The sequence below is a fragment of the Molossus molossus genome, unplaced genomic scaffold (genome assembly GCF_014108415.1).
Source record: "Molossus molossus isolate mMolMol1 unplaced genomic scaffold, mMolMol1.p scaffold_m16_p_7, whole genome shotgun sequence".
NCBI classification, from domain to species: domain Eukaryota; kingdom Metazoa; phylum Chordata; class Mammalia; order Chiroptera; family Molossidae; genus Molossus; species Molossus molossus.
This window is the reverse complement of record NW_023425401.1, coordinates 100,819,127-100,839,180: the sequence shown is the minus strand read 5'-3', so window position 1 is coordinate 100,839,180 and position 20,054 is coordinate 100,819,127. Positions and strand designations below refer to the sequence as shown.

Here is a 20,054-nt window from a genome sequence, read left to right as displayed (position 1 = left end):
ATTGGTGTTTCTGTCTCTCTCTTCCCCTCTCTCAAAAATCAGTAAAAACATCTTTAAAAGGAAAGTGCAGGAAAATGAAAGATAAGAGGTGTGCATGACACTAGAAATGAAGACCAGTATTAAGGTAAATCATAGCAGACCTTATACCTTATCTGTATGTGGTAAGGGAAAGAGCGAAATTGCTTTACTTTAAGAATGATAGGACAAGACAAATTACAGATTGTCCAAGAGGAAAAGATTTATTATATTCTCTCAGGCGAGCTATAGGTCCTACATAAATGTCCAGCAGGACATTAGAAACTCGTACGGTACAGAATAATTCTTCATTGTATGGGCTAACCCATACACTGCAGGACATCTGTTATCCCTGGCCGCATCCACTGAGTGCCAGTAATAGTCCCCAGTGATTATGAAACCAACAACCCATCTATTTCCAAAATAATCACACTGAGAACCACTGACAGTTAATATCTAGCATCTTGAGATTAGCTTGTTTACCTCCATAAGGAGTCCTATAGATTAGATTGGATGCTTGCCTCCCACATCCCCAGTTCTTAAAATACTTTGTGCCTTGCTTTGTTCATGTGTAGCATCTGCCCAACTTGAACTTGTCTCCTTTCCACATTAGAATGTAAGCTCCTTGCGGGCGAGTCAGCCTGCCTTGTTCACCTCATAGCTAGCCTGAGTGCTGATAACATAAATTTTGTTGAATAGAATAAGCTCACCTATATGTATTTCAGTAGTTGAGTTGTATCTCTTGTTCCTCAAGCTCAATTTGAGACTAATAAAAAGTAAATATTAATTTTGTTCTGCTACCTTTATTTGCTTTATTTCTAGGTATCTCCACAAGACAGTCAACTGCAGACACCAGTTTATTCCACAAGGGACAGAGAATGTATCTTGTCCCTTCCAGCTTTATCATTCCAGGACTCAGTGACCATGGAGAAGCCCGAAGTCGGTTGGCTCATCTTTTGTTTAGGGGCACAGAGAGGGAGGGCTGGAAGCTGCTAAGACACTTTCTTCCTGTGGTCAGGGGTGGGCCAGGGCCAGGCTGAGGCACAAAAGTTAAAAATGTATATGGTCATCAGAACGGTGCTGTCACACCATTAGAAGCCCTCATTCTTTAATCACAAAGCTAGGATAGAGAGAGGGGAGGAAAACCCCTATGTGGCAGTGTAGACTTGATTAACATGAAGGCAAAGTTGCCATTTGATTTGGACCTCAATGTAAATAAAACAATGGATAGCCAACCTGTTGCTGTCTGAGCACCCACATTCAAATACATGAAAATGCCATCAAACCAAGCATGAGCAGATGCTTGAGTTTTTCCAGTTAGTTATTTCTTCTGTTTATTTATTGACTGTTATAGCAGTGTCTCAAGTTTTCGGACATGTTTGCTATTCCCCAGGTTTTAGCCTCCCTCCTCTGGTTTTCATTTTTTGCTGAGTGATCTTATCAACACACAGCTTCAGATACCTAAGCCTTTGATGTCACTCATCTATATTCCCCTCCATCTTTTCTCAACTCATTTTTTTGAATTCTCACCTGAGGATATTTTTCCTTTTTTTTTCCCTTCAGATAGAGTGGGAGGGAGGAAGAGAGAGAGAGAAACATCGATGTGTCAAGACGCATCGATTGGTTGCCTCCTGCATGACCTGACCAGGGCCAGGTATTGAACCGAAACTGAGGTCCGTGCCCTTGATCGGATTCGAACCAGTGACTCTCTGGTCTGTGGCGTGATGCTCTAACCACTGAGAAACCGGCCGGGGCAACTCTAAACCTGAATGTACAACTGCCTACTGAGAATCTGATCTTGGATCAAATTGCAGGCTCCACATATATAAAAATTAAACCCTGGTTGGCATGGTACAGTGGTTAGAACATCTGCTCACACACTGAACGGTCTTGGGTTCCATTCCTGGTCAAAGGCATGTACCTGGCTTGCAGGTTCGATCCTGGCCCTGGTCAGGGTGCGTGTGGGAGGCAACCAATCCATGTGTCTCGTGTTGATGTCTCTCTCCCCCTCTCCTTCCCTTCCACTGTCTCTAAAAATCAATGTAAAACATATTCTTGGGTGAGGATTAACTAAGAAAAATTAAGATTAATCCCTCAAATCCTGTTGCTCTTCCATAATTCTTTGTCTTGCTTTTCTAGAAATCCTTTTTTTTTTTTATCCTCACCTGAGGACATTTTTCCATATTTTGTTTAGATAGAGTGGGAGGGAGAGAGAGAGAGAGAATCATCGACATGAAGGGACACATCGAGTGGTTGCCACCTTCATGACCCAACCAGGGCCGGGGACAAACTGCAACCAAGGTACGTGCCCTTATCAGGAACTGAACCCAGGCCTCTCTGGACCGCCGGCTGATGCTCTAACTGCTGAGCCAATCCGGCCAGGGCTAGAAATCCATTCTTAACTGTTGCCAGAGATCTTTCTACAATACCTGTCCTACAGTTTGGCCAGGTATTGTTTTAGGTTTAGGGATACAGCAATGAACATGACAAATGAACATTCCGCTTTCACGCACTTGCATTCTACAAATGCATAAATAAACGAGAAGGAAAATGATCAGTGCTAAGTTCCATGTAGAGACGGGGGAGCTACTTTAGATTGGGAGGTCAGGAAAGGCCTTGCTGAAGAGAAGACGAGAACGTCTAAGTTCAAAGTTGAAGGGGAAAAAAGGGAGATCTCTAGATTGGCGCAAAGCATTCTAGGTGGGGGATCATGTCACCTCCTGTCCCGACTGGAATTCCTGAAGTGACTTCCCAAAGTCTTTAGTTTATAACTTAGCATGGCAGAGGTCTCTGGCCTCTCGTCCGATGCCTTCCTCTAGTTTCTTTTTATATGATGGAACATTAACTCACTCAGTCCTCAGCACCCCCCGGTCAAATGGCAACCAGGCTAGTTGAATTCCCAGGTCATGTCTTGTTCATCTTTCTGCTAGGTCACTGCATGAGCAGTTGATTAAGTACATGTTCATTAAATGAGCACATTGTTGGGAAAAAGGATGACAGCTTAATCTGCAGGTCTAGACCCGTGTTGTCCATAGAACTATCAAGTGAGCCATGTAAATAATTATAGTGTTCTCACAGCTACCTCAGAATTGAAGAAGCAGATAAGCCCTGGCCAGTTTGGCTCAGCAGTTAGCGCAAACCAGAGAGTCCCGGGTTCGGTTCCCGCTAAGGGCATGTACCTCAGTTGCAGTTTGTCCCCGGCTCTGGTTGGGGCTGTGTGGGTGGCAACCACTTGATGTGTCTCTGTCACATCAATGTTTCTTTCTCCCTTCCTCCCTCTCTCCCTCCTGCTCTATCTGAAGATAAATGCAAAAATGTCCTCGGGTGAGGATAAAAAACAAACATGAAATTGTAATAGCATTTTATTCGAATATCAGCTTAACCTAATTAACAAAGTTATTAATGAGATATTTTGCACTGTTTTCCTTCTAAATCTTCGAATTTCTGCATATGGCATCTCAGAGGGCCTGTACTGACTACCTAAGGCCACCCGCCCTGCACCTTCTACCACATGACAGAGACACAGAGTCAGCCTGTTAACAGCTGTGGGCCAGCTCTGACAACAGACTGCTTACATTCCTGTATACCTGTTGGAATTTAGGATTAATTTCCAGGTGACCATTTCTCTGACTATCCCAGAAACAATGGCCGGGCACCACAGAACCCTAAGAGACTCCGCTTCTTACTTGCCCATGAATTTTCCAATCTGCTGCTCACAGCTAATCCGTGAGAGCAGGCACTTTATTTTTTACAAAATTTTATTCTTAAATGTACAACCGCCTCCAAGACAACACTGCATTCTAGCTATCGGTGGCAAAAGATGTATGACAAAGCCTCGGTTGCAGTTTGTCCCCGGCCCTGGTTGGGTCGTGTGGGTGGCAACCACTGGATGGGTCCCTTTCACGTCGATGTTTCTCTCTCTCTCTCCCCCCTACTCTATCTGAACAAAATGTCAAAAAATGTCCTCGGGTGAGGATAAAAAAAAAAAATGTATGACAAGGAATCCAGATGTTGAAACAGGGATGGAATTGAGGATCCCCGTTATCCCAGGCACAAGGAACAGCTCGCTTTTTGCCAGATCTCATCATTCCACCTGTGGCCAGGGGTTAATTCTCTGCCGCCTTCCATTTTAGCTCAAGTTTCTTCTTCCTCTTTTGCTTCTGCCTGAATGCCTTGTCTTCCTCGTCCACCTTCGTGGGCTGCTTGTGGCCACCTTCGCTGCCGGTCATGGCGCCTGTGGCCCCTCCCCAGGAGCAGACACTTCTTCCTTGCAACTTCTTCCATCCCCTCTGTCTGGAGCGGAGGTAAAGCCTTTCCCTCCGGCTTACATCTTTCTCCGCCCTATTCGATGTGTAAGAAGGCTTGCGAGCCCTCCAGCCTGGTAGCTCATTGTTAGCATTTGTTCCCAATCAACCAAGGTGGAGGGTTCAATCCCCAGTCAGGTCACATACAAGAAGCACCCAACGGATGCATAAAGAAGTGGAACAACAAATCTGTGTCTTCCCTATCTCAAAAAAAAAAAATCGTTATAAACAACAACAAAACTCTTGCGAAACTCCAGTGGGACAGACATGTTGCCTTTCCAACCTAGCATGCTGCTGGTGGTTCAGGCCCTACGTCCCCAAGACTGTCTTATTATTGTTTTTTTTTTGCTATCAAAGGCCTAATAAACCCTTTCTTTTCCAAAGACTTCAGCCCTGGAAGTTAAAATTCTTTGTTTAGCTCACATTCCCTATTTCAGCTTTGCAGCCCTTACCACTCCCTCGTATTCTGTCATTTGTTTGCGTGTTGAGACTCCCCCACCGTCCAGGTCCCCGAGACGGGGACGCACCCGGACCCGAGCCTGGCACAGAGCAGGCGCTCAGTACATTCGGTGCCTGCGGGTCCGTCCAGGGGGCCCCGCGGGCCCCGCCCCCGCCGCCGGCCCGACCCTCCCCGCCCCCCCGCCCCCGCCGCCGGCCGGCCCGAGTCGGGCGGTGGGTTTGGCAGCGTGGACGTGACTGGGAGGAGCCTCCGGCCTCGGGTTCCGCGGCGAGCATGGCGGAGCCCACCGTGTGCTCCTTCCTCACCAAGGTGCTGTGCGCCCACGGCGGCCGCATGCTCCTGCGGGACCTGCGCGCCCACGTGGAGCTCTCGGAGGCCAGGCTGCGGGACGTGCTGCGCCAGGCCGGGCCCGACCGCTTCCTGCTGCAGGAGGTGGCGGTGCGGGACGGCGTCTGGGACGCCGAGGCCGAGGTGGCGGCCGGCGCGGCGGGCGCGGGTGGCGGCGGCGGCCCCTCGGCCTGGAGGGTGGTGGCCGTGTCCTCCGCGCGCCTCTGCGCCCGCTACCAGCGCGGCGAGTGCCAGGCCTGCGACCAGCTGCACTTCTGCCGTCGTCACATGCAGGGCAAGTGCCCGAACCGCGACTGCTGGTGAGGCCCGCGGGCCGGGCGGCGGGGGCCGGGCGGCGGGGGGCCGGGCGGCGGGGGCCGGGCGGCGGGGGGCCGGGCGGCGGGGGCCCGGGCGGCGGGGGCCGGGCGGCGGGGGGCCGGGCGGCGGGGGGCCGGGCGGCGGGGGCCGGGCGGCGGGGGGCCGGGCGGCGGCGCGATCACCGCGCCCGGCCCGCGGGCCTCACCCGTCAGGCTGGAAGCGGGACCCGAAAGAGATGAAAAAGGGGGGTCTGTGCCCGGGATCGGCCACCCCCTCGGGAAGGGCGGAAGGGAAGCCTCGGGAAGGGGCCCCTCTGGGTCCTCGGGGGGAGGCCTGCCCTTCGCCCCCAGCTCCCGTGCGGAACGAGGCCGAAGCTAGGCCCAATTCGGATTTCTTAGCCGCCCCCCGCCCCTGACCCGGGTCCTCCACAACCGGCCGGGGTAAATCAGGATTGGGACTGAGGAGTTCATTTACTCCAGCGATGCTTTGGGGGGCATTTGCGGATCCCTTTAGATCCTTGGACCCTTTATGCAGAGATCGCCTCTTCCCACAAGAGCACAAAGTTTCACGGAAGCTGGTCTGTGCCCTCTGGGTTTAGAGAGACCGATCCAGTCCGACCCCCAGGGGTGGATTATTTGGGAGAGGTCGTCCCAGGCCTCCTCTGTTTACTCAAGCTCCCCAAATCGGGGATGGGGGCAAGCTTTCTTTTAAATGGTGGTGGCACGTTGGTGGCCTGTGGGGGGTAGGCAGCTGTTTGGGGTGGAGAAGGCAAGTGCAGTCACCTGCAGAACAGGTGGGCATGCTCTGCCAAGGCAGGTGACAGGGTGAGGGTACCCTTGGCTTTAAAGCATCCTCATGTAAAGTGAAAATGGCCCTGGGTGGGAATTTGCTTCAACTCACCTTTCTTTTTTCTTTTTTTTTTTAATCCTCACCCGGGGACATTTTTTCATTTTTTTGTTCAGATAGAGAGGGAGGAAGAGAGAGAAACATCGATGTGAGAGGGACACATCGAGTGGCTGCTACCTGCACAACCCAACCAGGGCCGGGGACAAACTGCAACCAAGGTACATGCCCTTAGCAGGAACCGAACCCGGGTCTCTCCGGACCACAGGCCGACGCTCCAACCGCTGAGCCAAACCGGCCAGGGCTAACTCAGCTTTCTTAATAGGAGAGGTTATTAGGCTGTAGTATCTAGGGGTTCCTGGCAAATTGTTGATTAACTTCACAAGCAACCCGAAATTGGCTTAGGCAAAGACTTTGGCAGGCTGGCGCCTTCTTCGCCTGGGCCTCTGATCCGGAGCTTTGTGTCCCAGGTCTACCTGCACTCTCTCCCATGACATCCACACGCCTGTCAACATCCAAGTCCTGAAAAACCACGGGCTTTTTGGCCTCAATGAGGCCCAGCTTCGGATTCTGCTTCTACAGAATGACCCCTGCCTTTTACCAGAGGTGAGTCACAGAGGAGTCACCCTGATACTGTTCACCCCTGAAAGAAGTCAGAGCAGAGCATGGCAGCCTGGGATGTATAGGGGGGGTGGTGGTGGCAACTTTTCTGGAATCTGTGATTTTACTGGACTTTGATATACAGGGAATGATGGGCCCCTGTGGTGTAGAAATAGAAATAATAATCATGGCTACTGGCTTTTTGAGTGCTTAGTAAATGCTAAGCAATTTATATACCTTAGCTCATTTAGTAACCTGGCCCCATTTTACAGGGGAGGAAACTGAGTCTCAGATATAGATTAAATAACTTGCCTAAGGTCACATAGTAAATGGTGGATTTGAATTTAGGTCTATGACACCTGTGTTTTGTGAATTGCCTGTTTTGCTTTTGCCTATTTTTTTATGGTGGCATTTGTTTTTTCATGTTAATTTATAATGTTTTTTAATGCTAGAACTTTCTTTTCTGGTCATATTTGTTACAAGTATTTCCCCCCACTTACTTTTTTGGAGGCCTTAGATATTAATTTTAATTGCTTCGAAACAACAGGATTTAGTTTCAGATGCTTAAAAAGTACCCATTATAACTGCTATATGACGAAGTTAGTATGTTTGTATCTGTTTTGATAGCCACAAAGAATTTTAAAAAATAAAATAGTTGGGCTCTGGCTGGGTGGCTCAGTTGGTTGTAGCATTGTCCCTACACCAAAAAAGGTTGTGGATTTGATTCCTGGTCAGGGCACGTACAGGAGACAACAGACCCATGTTACACTCTCTCTCCCTTTTTCCCTCTCTCTTAAATCAACAAACATATTCTCAGGTGAGGATAAAACGAAATAAAATAGTTGGAATCCCAAAAGAAAATTTTACAAAAGACCACCAATTAAAAGTAGTGGCACAATGATTCTACCACAGATACTCCCAAGTTGCCAGAAGAGAGCTGAGAAGAAGGGAGGGTGTTGGGAAATTGAGGCTAGTTCATGACGCTGGTCCCATTTTAACTCTGAGATTGAGGGGTACAGAAGGGAAGAAGGCCCCGAGCTGGGGCCTTTGGTTCAGATGGCAGAGGCTGCCCTCAGGGCAGCAGTCTGTACCCACCGCAGCACAGGAGTCGGCCTTAGGAGCCAGGAGGTGTCTTCTTGCCGCCCATCTCCTTTCTCGGTCCTTCACGTTTTGAAGCCAGGTTTGGTGTATCATGAGCCAGATACAGTCCAACCATGTTGCCAGGAGGGACACGATGTCTGATCATCTTTTGTGTGTGAGGTTAAGATTGATTAGTGGTTTCAGGGTTGGCAGCCTGACCCATCATTACAAAGGTCCCCACCAGGAGGATCTTGGTTTGCCTCGGACAGACCCGGTTTACATTAGTGACCCTAATGTAATTATTAATAGTGCGCCCTAGGAAAATGCCCTTGTCTGTATGATAAATTATATGTTCACACTACTTATCTAAGTTGGTTTCCCTGGAGGCAGAACCTGACCTAGGGATTTAGATGCATGTGATTTCTTTTTTTTTTTTCTTTATTGATTTTAGAGGGAGAGGGAGAGAGATGGAAACATTGATGAGAGAGAACATGGATTGGCCGCCTCCTGCATGCCCCTCACTGGGGATTTGGCCCACAGCTTGGGCATGTGCCCTGACCTGGAATCGAACCGGTGACCTCTTGGTGCATGGGTCGATGCTCAACCACTGAGCCAGTCCGGCTGGGCTGCATGTGATTTCTTGAAGGAGGGCGCCTTGCAAAAACTCTGTGAGGTAGCCCTGGCTGGTTTGGCTCAGCGGTTAGAGCGTCGGCCTGCGGTACGGAGAGACCCGGGTTCGGTTCCCGCTAAGGGCGCATACTTCGGTTGCAGTTTGTCCCCGGCCCTGGTTGGTCGTGCGGGTGGCAGCCACTCGATGTGTCCCTTTCACATCGATGTTTCTCTCTCTCTCTCTTCCTCTCTCTCCCTCCCACTCTATCTGTACAAAAAATGGAAAAATGTCCTCAGGTGAGGATAAAAAAAAACAAGAAAAAAAAACTCTGTGAGGTAAAAGAGAGGGAGGCAGGTTACAGGGAAGAAAAAGCTACAAGCAAGGCAAAGTCAGGCCTTGACTTGATTCACTTCTGGAGCAGAAACCACACTGAAGAGTTGTTCCAGCCTTGAGTACCTGCATAGAATCCCCTCATTAGCTACAGGCTTTGGGAGAGGGGGGCAGATCAACTGAGGGTCAAAGTCAGGGGAGCAGCTGTGGGTTTGGAACAGCTGGGGGAGATCTGGGAGGGAGTACTCTAACGCGACCCGTCTGCCTTTCACCCAGTGATTGTAACAGCTGTTGATGACCAGAAGTTGCCAGTCAGAGAAAACTGTCATCTGTTGGCTTAAGAGAGACAGTGCAAACCAATGTTTTCAGTGTCGCCTTACTTCTCTCCCAGGTCTGTTTGTGCTACAACAAAGGTGAAGCCCTGTATGGTTACTGCATCCTCAAGGACAAATGCAACAAGTTTCACGTGTGCAAGTCTTTTGTCAGAGGAGAGTGCAGGCTTCAGAAATGCAAACGGTCCCATCAGCTCATTCATGCGACATCCCTGAAGCTACTGCAGGACCAAGGACTGAATATTCCCAGTGTCGTTAATTTCCAGATCATCTCTACCTACAGGCACGAGAAGCTGCATAAAATGCTTGAAAATAAAGGTGAGACTGTCAGAGGTAGACCAAGCTCCGTCACTGGTGTACTTTTTTTTTAAATCCTCACCTGAGGATATTTTTACATTTATCTTCAGACGGAGTGGGGACGGGGATGGGGGGGAGAAGCAATGACGTGAGAGAGACACATCGATTGGTTGCCACCCACGCAACCCCAACTGGGGCCGGGGATGAACCACAACCGAGGTACATGCCCTTGGCCGGAATCAAACGTGGAATCAAACGTGGGACTCCCTGGTTCACAGGCCAGTGCTCTAACCACTGAGCAAGACTGGCCAGGGCATCACCGATGTAGTTTTAACCTGAAAGTAAGTGTGGGGAGAAAGTACTTTATGTAGTTAGTTCTCTGTCCTAGGAGAAGCTCAGGACAGTCCAAGTTTTATGATACAGAACTGTGATTCCAACCAAAGGAGGGAAGGGATGGAGTTTATTTTCGGGGCTGCCAGCTAATAACACCTGCTAAGTGTTTGAACAGTGTAGCTCCTTCGTAAGTTGGGGGTCAGGAAGTAGGTAGAGCAGTCTTAGCTTCGTTAGGAAAAAAGAGGAGGGAGATGGGCCAGTGACTAGAAAGGTAAGGATAATGTAGGGATGGCTTTTTAAAAATTAAACTGAATTCAAGTGTTGTTTTTTTTTAATTGTTAGGAAATTTTAACCGCATTACTGAAAATTTTGGTTAACAGAGTGGAGGTAAAAATTGTATATGACTCCACTCATTCTAATGCACAATGACTGTTACTATTTACCTGCAAGCCCTTCGGTTTTGTTATTATACAAAGACTAGTCCCGTTGTGGTCAAAGTATGTATGGGTTTAGCATCTGAAGTTGTCACTTTATACAACATCATACCCATCTTCCCATCTTGCTGCTTGGTCTGTGACTTTTTAAGGTCTACAAAGTATGATTTGGTGTTCTTCCCATTGTAATGCATTCAGGTTATTTATTCTATTAGATTTGTCTGTAGCTGAAAATCAGTTTCACTGGGTGGGAGACTCAGGAGAGTTGTTGATGGGAAAACCAAATAATTAAATCAGAGTCTCTGCCCTGTCCAGTTTGGCTCAGTGGTTAGAGCGTCGGCCTGCGGTACGGAGAGACCCGGGTTCGGTTCCAGCTAAGGGCACGTACCTCGGTTGCAGTTTGTTCCCGGCCCTGGTTGGTCGTGCGGGTGGCAGCCACTCAAATGTGTCCCTTTCATGTCGATGTTTCTCTCTCTCTCTCTCTCTCTCTCTCTCTCTCTCTCCCACTCTGTCTGAACAAAAAATAGAAAAATGTCCTCGGGTGAGAATAAAAAAAAAAAAATCAGAGTCTCTAATTTACATGGACTTTTCTTACATTGGGATGGTGGTGGCAGGTGGTGTGAAGGTAGAGGGGACTCTGCATATACCAGTGTCAGGGGCTGTCTAGGGAACCCTGAATGGTGGCAGGGACCTTCTACTCTATATTATGTATGGGGCCTGTTGTTGTCTTTATCTGGTCTTGTTTAGTGGCTTTCTCCTAACTATGAAATAGTTTCTTTCTGCTTGCTCTGTGTGTGTGTGTGTGTGTGTTTAATCTATTTTATTATTTATTTATAATCCTTACCTGAGGATATTTTTTCCTTTGATTTTTTAAGAGAGAGTGGAAGGGAGGGAGGAAGGAAGGAAGAGAGGGCTAGAGAGAGAGAGAGAAACATTGATGTGAGAGAGACACATCAATTGGTTGCCTCCTGCACGATCCCAACTGGGGCCATGGATTGAACCTGCAACCCAGGTACGTGCCCTTGACCGGAATCAAACCTGAGACTGGTTTGCAGGCCGATGCTCTAACTGCTGAGCCAAATGGGCCAGGGCAGTTTAATATATTTTAAACCCAGAAGACCCAAGCTCTCCAAATTCAGAGTTTTGTCTGAGGTCTGATTTGCTGGACTGATGCTCCCATAATAAAATGAAATTTAGAAATGATAAAAGAGGTATCGTAGTAGGAAACCTCATCTCTTTCTTTTTCCTTTTAGATAATTCAGCTTCTGCTGAGCATTCACAGGGCCTTGAGAAGCAAGGAGGGCCCGTTCCTGGGGCCGCAGAAGCCCGTCCCCTGGTGTCTGTCCCTGCCCAGTCGGCCAAGAAGCCATGCACAGGTAAACCCTAGAGGACGTCTGTGAAGTCAGAAGAAGCTTGTCCAGTTGGAAGGTCTGAAAACAAAGCTGCTGTTGAGCTCCGATTTGTCACCGTTCATTCATTTAATTATTTCTTTAAAATACCTACCTCACAGGGTGTTGTGAGAATTAAAGAAGATGGAAAAGGAGACCATGTCAGATTGGGAGGCTAAGGTTGGGGATGAGGTTGGGCGTTCAGCAGGCAAAGAGGGGGTAAAACCTGAGTGTGGTCGGGGCCAGTGCAGGCCCAGTGCAGGCCCAGCCCCGGGCAGGGCAGTTCCTGCCTGCAGTTCCTGGGAGCTTTGCCCTGCTGGCTCTTAAAGATGCAGGCTTCTGCTGACTTGCTCTCTGACCCAGCCATGTGTGCCCCTGTATACAGTTTGAGTACGTCAACTTCATATTCTTTTATTTTTTACGTCATGTGCCATAAGCACTTTCCCATGTTGTTCACGTTTACCACGCATGATCATTTTTATGCACAGATACACTAATATATCATAGTTTACCTAACTGTGTCCCTTATTCGGGGATATTTTGATTCTTTCTAACAAACTTTGCATAGAACTCTTTTCTTAAAGTCCACACAATGTTGAATTTTTAAAGTTAGTCTTGCTCAGCTTAACTTTGCGAAATGATACTGTCTTTTGATTTGCATTTCTTTAAATATATGTGCAAGTGAATATTTTTTTCTGTGTCTGCTTTCTGTAAGGTCTTTACTTTGTGCATTTTGTACATGCCCTTTAATTGCTGGGGCTTGTGATTACCTCCTCTGTGCCAATGTGGGATGGCCTTTAATTAGGCTCCTTAATTTTTATAAAAGGATATCAACCGTACTGTGCTCATGTAATGTCCATCTCTTGTGGTTGCATCTTCAGGCAGCTCAGAGACTATATAACTTTTGGGTGCTCGCCAGAGATTTCTACCTCACTTCTACTCTGCTCTTATGAAACTTTGACCAAAGCCCAGTTGCTATGGTTTGAAGGATGTGTAGTTCATCCATTCCTCAAAATTGTATCCATTCTTTTATGGATCAGGATGGACCATCAGAAGTCTATATACCTCGCCCATTTCATGTTGACTTTCCCCTTCCTCTCCTCTGTCTTCCCCCACCCAGATGTCTTCATTGAGTGATGCTTAGATGTTTGGTTCTTTGTTCTCATCCAAGGGTACCACAGAGAAAGGCTATATGGACTCCCTCCCTGTGTTTGCTGTGGTAGTATCCCCAACTGTCTGTGTGGGAAGTGTTTTTAGAAATAGTTAACTGTCCTGCAATAACATGACATTTGAGAAATAGGGGCAAGGTAGTGAGTTTTTCATAAAGCTAAATTCATTTAATTTAGAAAAATTTTTGTCATGAAATTCTGTCTTTTCTATTGAGGGAGGGGTCCAAAAAATGTCCCCCGGAAAGGGAGAAATTGCTGCGTTCTCTCCTAATGGACAGTAAAAGTCATGCAACTTATGTGCATCTTTCTACTTTGGTTGTTCACTACGGTGTTTCTGAAAGCCCTACCTCCTGTATGTCTTGTTTCTTTTGACCTAGTTCTGATTCTCCAGGTGCTAATATTTTTTTTTAAATTATTTTTACATTTTATTATCATCATTTGCATTATATTCTTCACTACGTGTACTTTTGTTGTAAGCCATGTTCAGTCCTTAATGGAAACAGTATAGTATATCCATGTATATCCTTTACATTAAGAGACTTGGTAGACTTTTATATTATTGGGTTTCTTTTATATCTTATATATCTTATAATTATGCATTTATAGGTGAAGTTATTGACCCTCTGCAATCTTTGTTGCAATATTTTATTCAGTTCTATAATATTCCATTTTAATCTTAGTTCTTTGCTAGTCCTTCTGTAAGAGTATTTTATGTAATTATACCTGTCTGTCTGATTTCCATCGATGGTCAGCTGTTACAGTTACCATGTTAGACTTGGACATGAGTTTTCTTTGGCAGTTTATTGGCGTTTATGAGAGGAAGCTGCGTGTCTCTAGGCTCCACAGATTCAACATGCCCTAAATTGATGATTACTTTTTCTCCAGACTTCTTCCTCCTCTTGTTTTTTTTTATTTTAGAGTGTCGCTACCTAATGACGTAAGCCCCAAACCTGCAAATTGTCCCTAATAGTCTTCTTTCTCCTTGTTCCCAGTGTCAGATTACTTACCTAGTGTTGGAGACTTTTTCCCCCTGAAAAATCTCTCAAATCTTTATCCTCCTCTGTCTCTGTCTTCTCACCCCCCCTACATACTGCCTTGTTTCAGACCCTCATCACCTCTCACAGAACTCAGCGGTTTTTGTGGGCCTTGCTAGATGACTCCCCTTCAGTGATGGGAGCCCCATTTCAGTTTTTAATGTAACGGACTTTTGTGGATTTCGTTGATCCCCTTACCGCCCTTCTCTCCTTCTGCCTTCCCTTCTGCTGTCTAGTTGATCTTTTGGAATCCAGACGCTCATCATATTGCTTTTTCCTGCCCTCGCCTTTATCGGTCCCTGTCACGTAGAGTAGGAGTCATAACCTGAGACAGCTCCCGGGACCCCCAGGAAGGTGAGTTCGCAGATGCAGTGAGCTGGATGTAAGAGCAATGGGGGGAGGAAGTCTGGGGCACACTGGCCCATGTGGAAGGGGCAGCTGCCTCTCCTTCCCATGCGGGAATGTGGTCCAGTTGGTCATATTGTCCAGTTTGACAAAAGAAGCCAGAAATGCAGATTTTTTTTTTTTTTTATCCTCACCCGAGGACATTTTTTTTTTTTTTTTTGTTCAGGTAGAGTGGGAGGGAGAGAGAGGAAGAGAGAGAGAGAGAGAGAAACATCGATGTGAAAGGGACACATCGAGTGGCCGCCACCCGCACGACCGACCAGGGTCGGGGACAAACTGCAACCAAGGTACATGCCCTTAGCGGGAACTGAACCCGGGTCTCTCAGGACCGCAGGCTGATGCTCTAACCGCTGAGCCAAACCGGCCAGGGCCAGAAATGCAGATTTTTATGAGAAATTTTAAATACTGAGTTTTGAAAATGCAGACCAGTATGGTGTGGACTGGCCCACACGTAGTGGTCGGAACAGGCCGTCCTGTGACTCTGTGCTTGTAAGTTCGCTCCCCTTCCCGCCTGCCTTAATCAACACCCGGTGAAATCAGATTCCTGAAAATGCCGAGTGAACCTTTCCTGACCCCAGGAGAGTGCTCAGAGCTCTAGCACAGCACTTACTTTCTTACGCTGTAGTCCCTTGTGTTCTTATCCCCTAGCTTTGAGCAAAAACATTATTTATTCTTCTCGGTAATTCTAACACTTGGTAGTTAGATATTTTTTGCCATGTAACGAGTTAAACTCTCTCTTTGAATCCACTATGAATCAGTGTCATATTGGTCTACATTGTTCTTTTTCTTCCCATATATATATATTTTTAATATTCAAAAAATCTTTTCCTCCCTAAGGAATGTTTTATATAAGGTAAACATCTCCTTAATGTGTCGATTTGAATCGCTAGATCTAAAGTGAATACCTCAAGAAAATATTTCTTTTGGTGAATTGCCTTTGTTTTAACAGTGTTAGAAGGCCTATATGTTTTTCCTAAAATTATAGCTGCAAAAAAATTTGTCTTTTCTTATGTATCTCTATTTTGTGTTAAATAAAATTGTGATAAAAAGATATTTTTTGATATTTCTTCATGAAGTATGAAGGTAATTGTTAGTTTTAAACAATTGTTATCTACTTAAAGGAAATAACATCTATTGTTTGTTAGAAGCTTTTAGTAGGTATTGGTATCTTTTGATATAATCATATAATTTTTATCATTTAAGTTACCCAATATGATTATATTAATGGTTATCACTATATTGAAACATCCTTAAATTTTGAGTAAACTCTACTTGATTATGGCATTATATTCTTTTGATATATTTTCTCCCTGATTGATAACTTTTATTTTAAGTGTATACATCTATACATTTATAAATAAAATTCATTTATATTTTATGTGTGCATATGGTAATTTTTTTGTTTTTATTGCTGTATACTCAAAGTATAATTATTTTCTGAGTGCTGTTTTGTGTTCTTGTAAATTGATTTGTAATGTCATTATTTTTATTTTTTCCAGTTTTATTGAGATATAATTTACATATAACACGTGGAAGTTTAAGGTGTGCAAGCTATGATTTGACTCATGTACACCTACAAAACGATTATCACAATAAGGTCAATTAGCCCATCCGTCACCTCACATTCATTATTATGTTAAAAATAATGTACATGTATAACATTGACTTACTCTCTCTAGTATTATTTAGGAACAGTGTTCCAAAAGATTTTTTTGGAAAATATAATAATATTTTGGAGAATACAGGAATGTATTAAGAAGTAAGTAATAATCACCCATAATACTACTGTATCGAGACAGTCACTTGTTAATACTTGAGGATATCTTTTTTAGTTATTTTTTTCATGCACATATTCTTAAATATTGAGGGTGTACCATATATACAGTTTTACAGTATGCTATTTTGGAGTAATATTATTTAGTAAGTATTTTCCTACATAATTAAAAGCATTCATAATTATGCTTGATGGTTTTATTATGTTTTTTATGTATCATGTATTTAATCACAGTCCTATTGTTGGATATTGTTTACTACATTTTGGTACATAAATCTTTGTCTGCATTTCTGATTATTTTCTTAGAATAGATTTCTAGATGTGAACATACTGTTCCAGAGATAGGAATATTTTAATAATCAAAAAGTATTTCAAAATTGTCTACCAGTGTGGCTAGACCATTTACACTCTCAGCAGCCTGGGGTAGCCGCTCTTCAATGGCATCTATTATACACACGTTCTGATGGAAGAGACAGAATACCTTTTGTTTCTAAGGAGTTGTTCTGAGCAGATATTTAGAAAAATACATTGGTCCCTGGCTGGTGGCTCCGTGGTTAGAGTGTTGGTTCGCTTCCCAGTCAAGGGCATGTACCTGGGTTGCAGGTTTGATCCCCAGTCCCAATCCGGGCATGTACGGGAGGCAACCAATTGATGTGTCTCTCTCACATGGATATTTCTCTGTCTCTCTCTCCCTCCATCCCTTCCACTCTGTAAATATTAATAGAAAAAATACCTGGGGTGAGGATTAACCATCCCCCCAAAAGAAAAATACACTGGTGTTAATTGCAACTTAGTTACACATTAAAAGCTATCTTTTAATCTGTTTTTTTATGCAATAACATAATTGTGTTATATGCAATTTCTGATGTTTTATCTTTACTAGATTTCCTTTTTGCTTGACATTTGCATGGTTACGTTTTGTGTGTGTGTGTGTGTGTGTGAATTGATCATGCATTTAGCTTACAAAGGTAAATTTTTATTCCCATGGTGCCTCAGTGGTGCTCACTCTCAAATGTTTATCTCCCAGATAAATTTTTGTTTTATTCAGAAAGTGAAACTGCCTCCCTCTAATGCACAGAGCAAGCTCTCGGCTCATTGAAATGCCTGCTAACCTGAGTTGACTATGTCTGCTTTCAAGTTTCGGAGGGGCAGCTCTGACCAGTGACAACTTGGAAATTCCACAGACAGACCTTCCTTTGGCTCGTATTCTCCTCCAGTCCCATCAAACCGGAAGACAGACAGATTTTCCATAAAGCGTTTTCCTTATTTGATCTCTCAGCGCCATATGTTCACGTTGCTCCCTCTGGTCTCTCCGGGCGCTGGGCTTCCTGACACCTGAGTCTTGCTTCCTGAAACAATGTCTAGCTTGGCTTCTTTTGGTCCCTGCATCTCTAGCCATAAGCCCCTGCACCCACTTGAACCCCATTCCTCAGGTGTAGCCGATCAGGTGAGATAGGAAGGAATTTTCCAAGTGGCTGCGTTCCCGGGCTCCCCGTCACCCCTAGCCGGCTGAGGTAGTTTCTGCCCTGAGCACAAGGCACAGCGGCAGGAGATGCTGGCCGCGGGCAGGTTGCTCTGTGCTAGTTATCTGGGTGACAGAGGCCAGCATGGAGTCCTCACCACACAATTACCCTGGCATCATAGCCCACCGTCCTCTTCCTCCGCTCCAGGACTCTGTAGAGAATCCAGTGAGTGTCCAGACTGCTCCAGGTCCAAGAAACGGCATCAGTCAGGGCTCACACGTCACGTACAGATGTATCATCAAGACAGTGAGGTTATACTGCAACAGCAAAAGACCATCACGCCTCATGACATAGCAACAAAGATTTACTTTGCACTTGTGTTCATCATGGTTCAGTTCTGTCCCATGTCCTCTTCGCTTTGGGACCCAGGTTGACAGAGTAGCCCCCATCTGGACCAGGCAGGAAGAAACCCCAAGCTGGCTGACAGGGTCTACTGTCATTGCATTGGTCAAAGCAAATTACATGGCCACCCTGTGCACAACAGGGTGGGGACATGTAATCCTACACCGAGGGATAGGCGGGTCCCAGGCCAGGCCTAATGCCAGTGTGCAAGGACGATAATGTTCAGGAGGCAGCGGGAAGTATTGTTAATTATATAATACAGTCACCCACAGGAGGCAGCTCAGACAGGGGGCCTTGTGTTGTCATGGCGGGGGGTTCCTTTTAAGAATGCTGTAGAACTTCTCATGTTGGCATACTTTTACTGTTTCAATTGAGATGTGCCAATACGCTGACAATGGAGGCAACCAAGACACTGCAGAGTTCTGGTTCTGGCCAGCAGCTGGAGGGACCCAGATCAGCACTGAGCATTTAATTCCGGAAGGACTTGAATGTGGGGCAGAGTGGCTACATCCTTCAGGCTGAGGTGTGGCTTAGGCTACGGTGACCAACTGTCCCTGTATGCACAGGCCTGAGGGTTTCGCAGAACAATGTCAGGCACAGCAGGGCACCTGGTCACCCTACCTTAGGTGATGTTCATGTTGTCTCTTTTTTCAACAATGGCTTCTTGTGCAGCTGGGTTGAGGAAGTAGGTTGATGCATTACGCAAGCATTTATAATCCAATTGAACCAGCAAAGTCTGGGAAGGTTTGTGTGCACACTTGTGCCTTTATCAGGTCAAGAAAAGCTCATGCTGTGGGAATGGATATTGCTTGTGATTCATCCAAAGAGGCAATTGATGCTATTTGTAAATCACCACAAGCAATCCAAATTGAAACAGACATGCCCTATAAAAACCACAGTATGGGCCCTGGCCGGTTTGGCTCACCGGTTAGAGTATTGGCCTGAAGACCAAAGAGTTGTGGGTTCGATTCCGTTCAAGGACACATACTTTGGTTGTGGTTCGATCCCTGACCCTGGTTGGGGTTGTGCAGGAGGCAACCAGTCCATGTCTCTGTCTCTGTCCCTCCCTCCCTCCCACTCTATCTGAAGATAAATGGAAAAATATCCTCGGGTGAGGATTTAAAAAAAAAAGGTGATGGTTGATGCCACCCCAGCCTCTGGGCCACGTTTTGCTTCTAAGATAATAGGGCAGGGATGGTTGGCAGATGGCAGGCCAAGGTCTTGAGACGTCACTCCTTTATAACCACTGAAGTCAAAGGTTTACCGGCAAAAGGACTTCATCACGGACCTTTGCACTGTCCCCTCCCCTGATCCCTCTGATCACCAGCTTCATGATAACATTCTCATCCATCCTCGGCCCTGAACCTCTGTGTATGCACCAGCCACTGCCACTCAGTTTATGGAGGAAGGTGTCCACTTCCACGGACTTCCTAGCAACCTCCTCCCTGACTGTATTGCGGTCTACCTGGCCCTGCCCACTGTTGTGTGGCAAGAAGGAAAATATTGGCTGAGTTTCAGAGGTGTACTTCTGCTAGGTGTACTTCTCCAGATAAGGCAGTTGGTCTGTCCATCTCTTGCCACTCACCCCACTTGGGGGTTGGAGGATTGGTGAATAACAGAACCTTGCACTCTCCCTTTGAGAGTGTACTGCCTTCCTGTAATTTGCATGAGGACTGCTGTAGCAGCTCCAAGAGCTGGATTAAGTTAGGTCAACCCTACCAGGGGATGGGTTCCAGCCAGCCTGGGTTCTTCTCCAAGGCCTCCCATAGGGACGGCTGGGAGGAGGCGAAACTAAGACATCCGTGAACTCGCAGGCACTGTTCCTCTGTCTTTGAGAAGAGGTTTGTATTTGCCCTATAAAATCTGTATCTTTGACAGATGAAAGCCTTGCATCCGCTACCCAAACTTCTGCAAGCGAGAGGACAAAACAGATTTGTCATGTAAGCATCTTGGTATTTGGCTCATGTAGGGGTCAGAGCTTCTTGTCTCTCTACCTCCCATAATTATACATCGAAACGAACTCTGTAAGTTGGAGATGAGGACAATCCAAGTCCATTTTCTCATATTCAGAACTTCCTATATTTTTACCTGATCTTGGAAGAGTGGTGTATATTGAACGTATTAATTTTCTTTTTA

General features: G+C 46.0%; 2 protein-coding genes across 6 annotated transcripts in view; both read left to right on the top strand.

Annotated features, from left to right (window-relative positions):
• ZC3HAV1 (zinc finger CCCH-type containing, antiviral 1) overlaps positions 1–6,846 on the top strand; it is a 62,898-nt gene extending 56,052 nt beyond the window's left edge. The window contains exons 14-15 of one of the 2 annotated variants that reach the window (XR_004957407.1): positions 838–954; positions 6,738–6,846. The gene's annotated coding sequence lies outside the window, so the exon portion shown is untranslated. Of the gene's footprint in view, positions 1–42; positions 803–837; positions 955–6,737 lie in introns of those variants that run through there. The other variant, XM_036247554.1, reaches the window with a different exon arrangement.
• Positions 5,051–20,054, top strand: part of ZC3HAV1L (zinc finger CCCH-type containing, antiviral 1 like) — a 31,837-nt gene continuing 16,833 nt past the window's right edge. For 2 of the 4 annotated variants that reach the window (XM_036247559.1, XM_036247561.1), the window contains exons 1-5: positions 5,051–5,426; positions 6,738–6,873; positions 9,279–9,537; positions 11,537–11,659; positions 14,111–14,228. In XM_036247559.1, the coding sequence (XP_036103452.1) occupies positions 5,053–5,426; positions 6,738–6,873; positions 9,279–9,537; positions 11,537–11,659; positions 14,111–14,184 (966 nt within the window). In that variant the 5' untranslated portion in view covers positions 5,051–5,052 and the 3' untranslated portion in view covers positions 14,185–14,228. Of the gene's footprint in view, positions 5,427–6,737; positions 6,874–9,278; positions 9,538–11,536; positions 11,660–14,110; positions 14,229–20,054 lie in introns of those variants that run through there. The other 2 variants (XM_036247562.1, XM_036247563.1) reach the window with 2 other exon arrangements.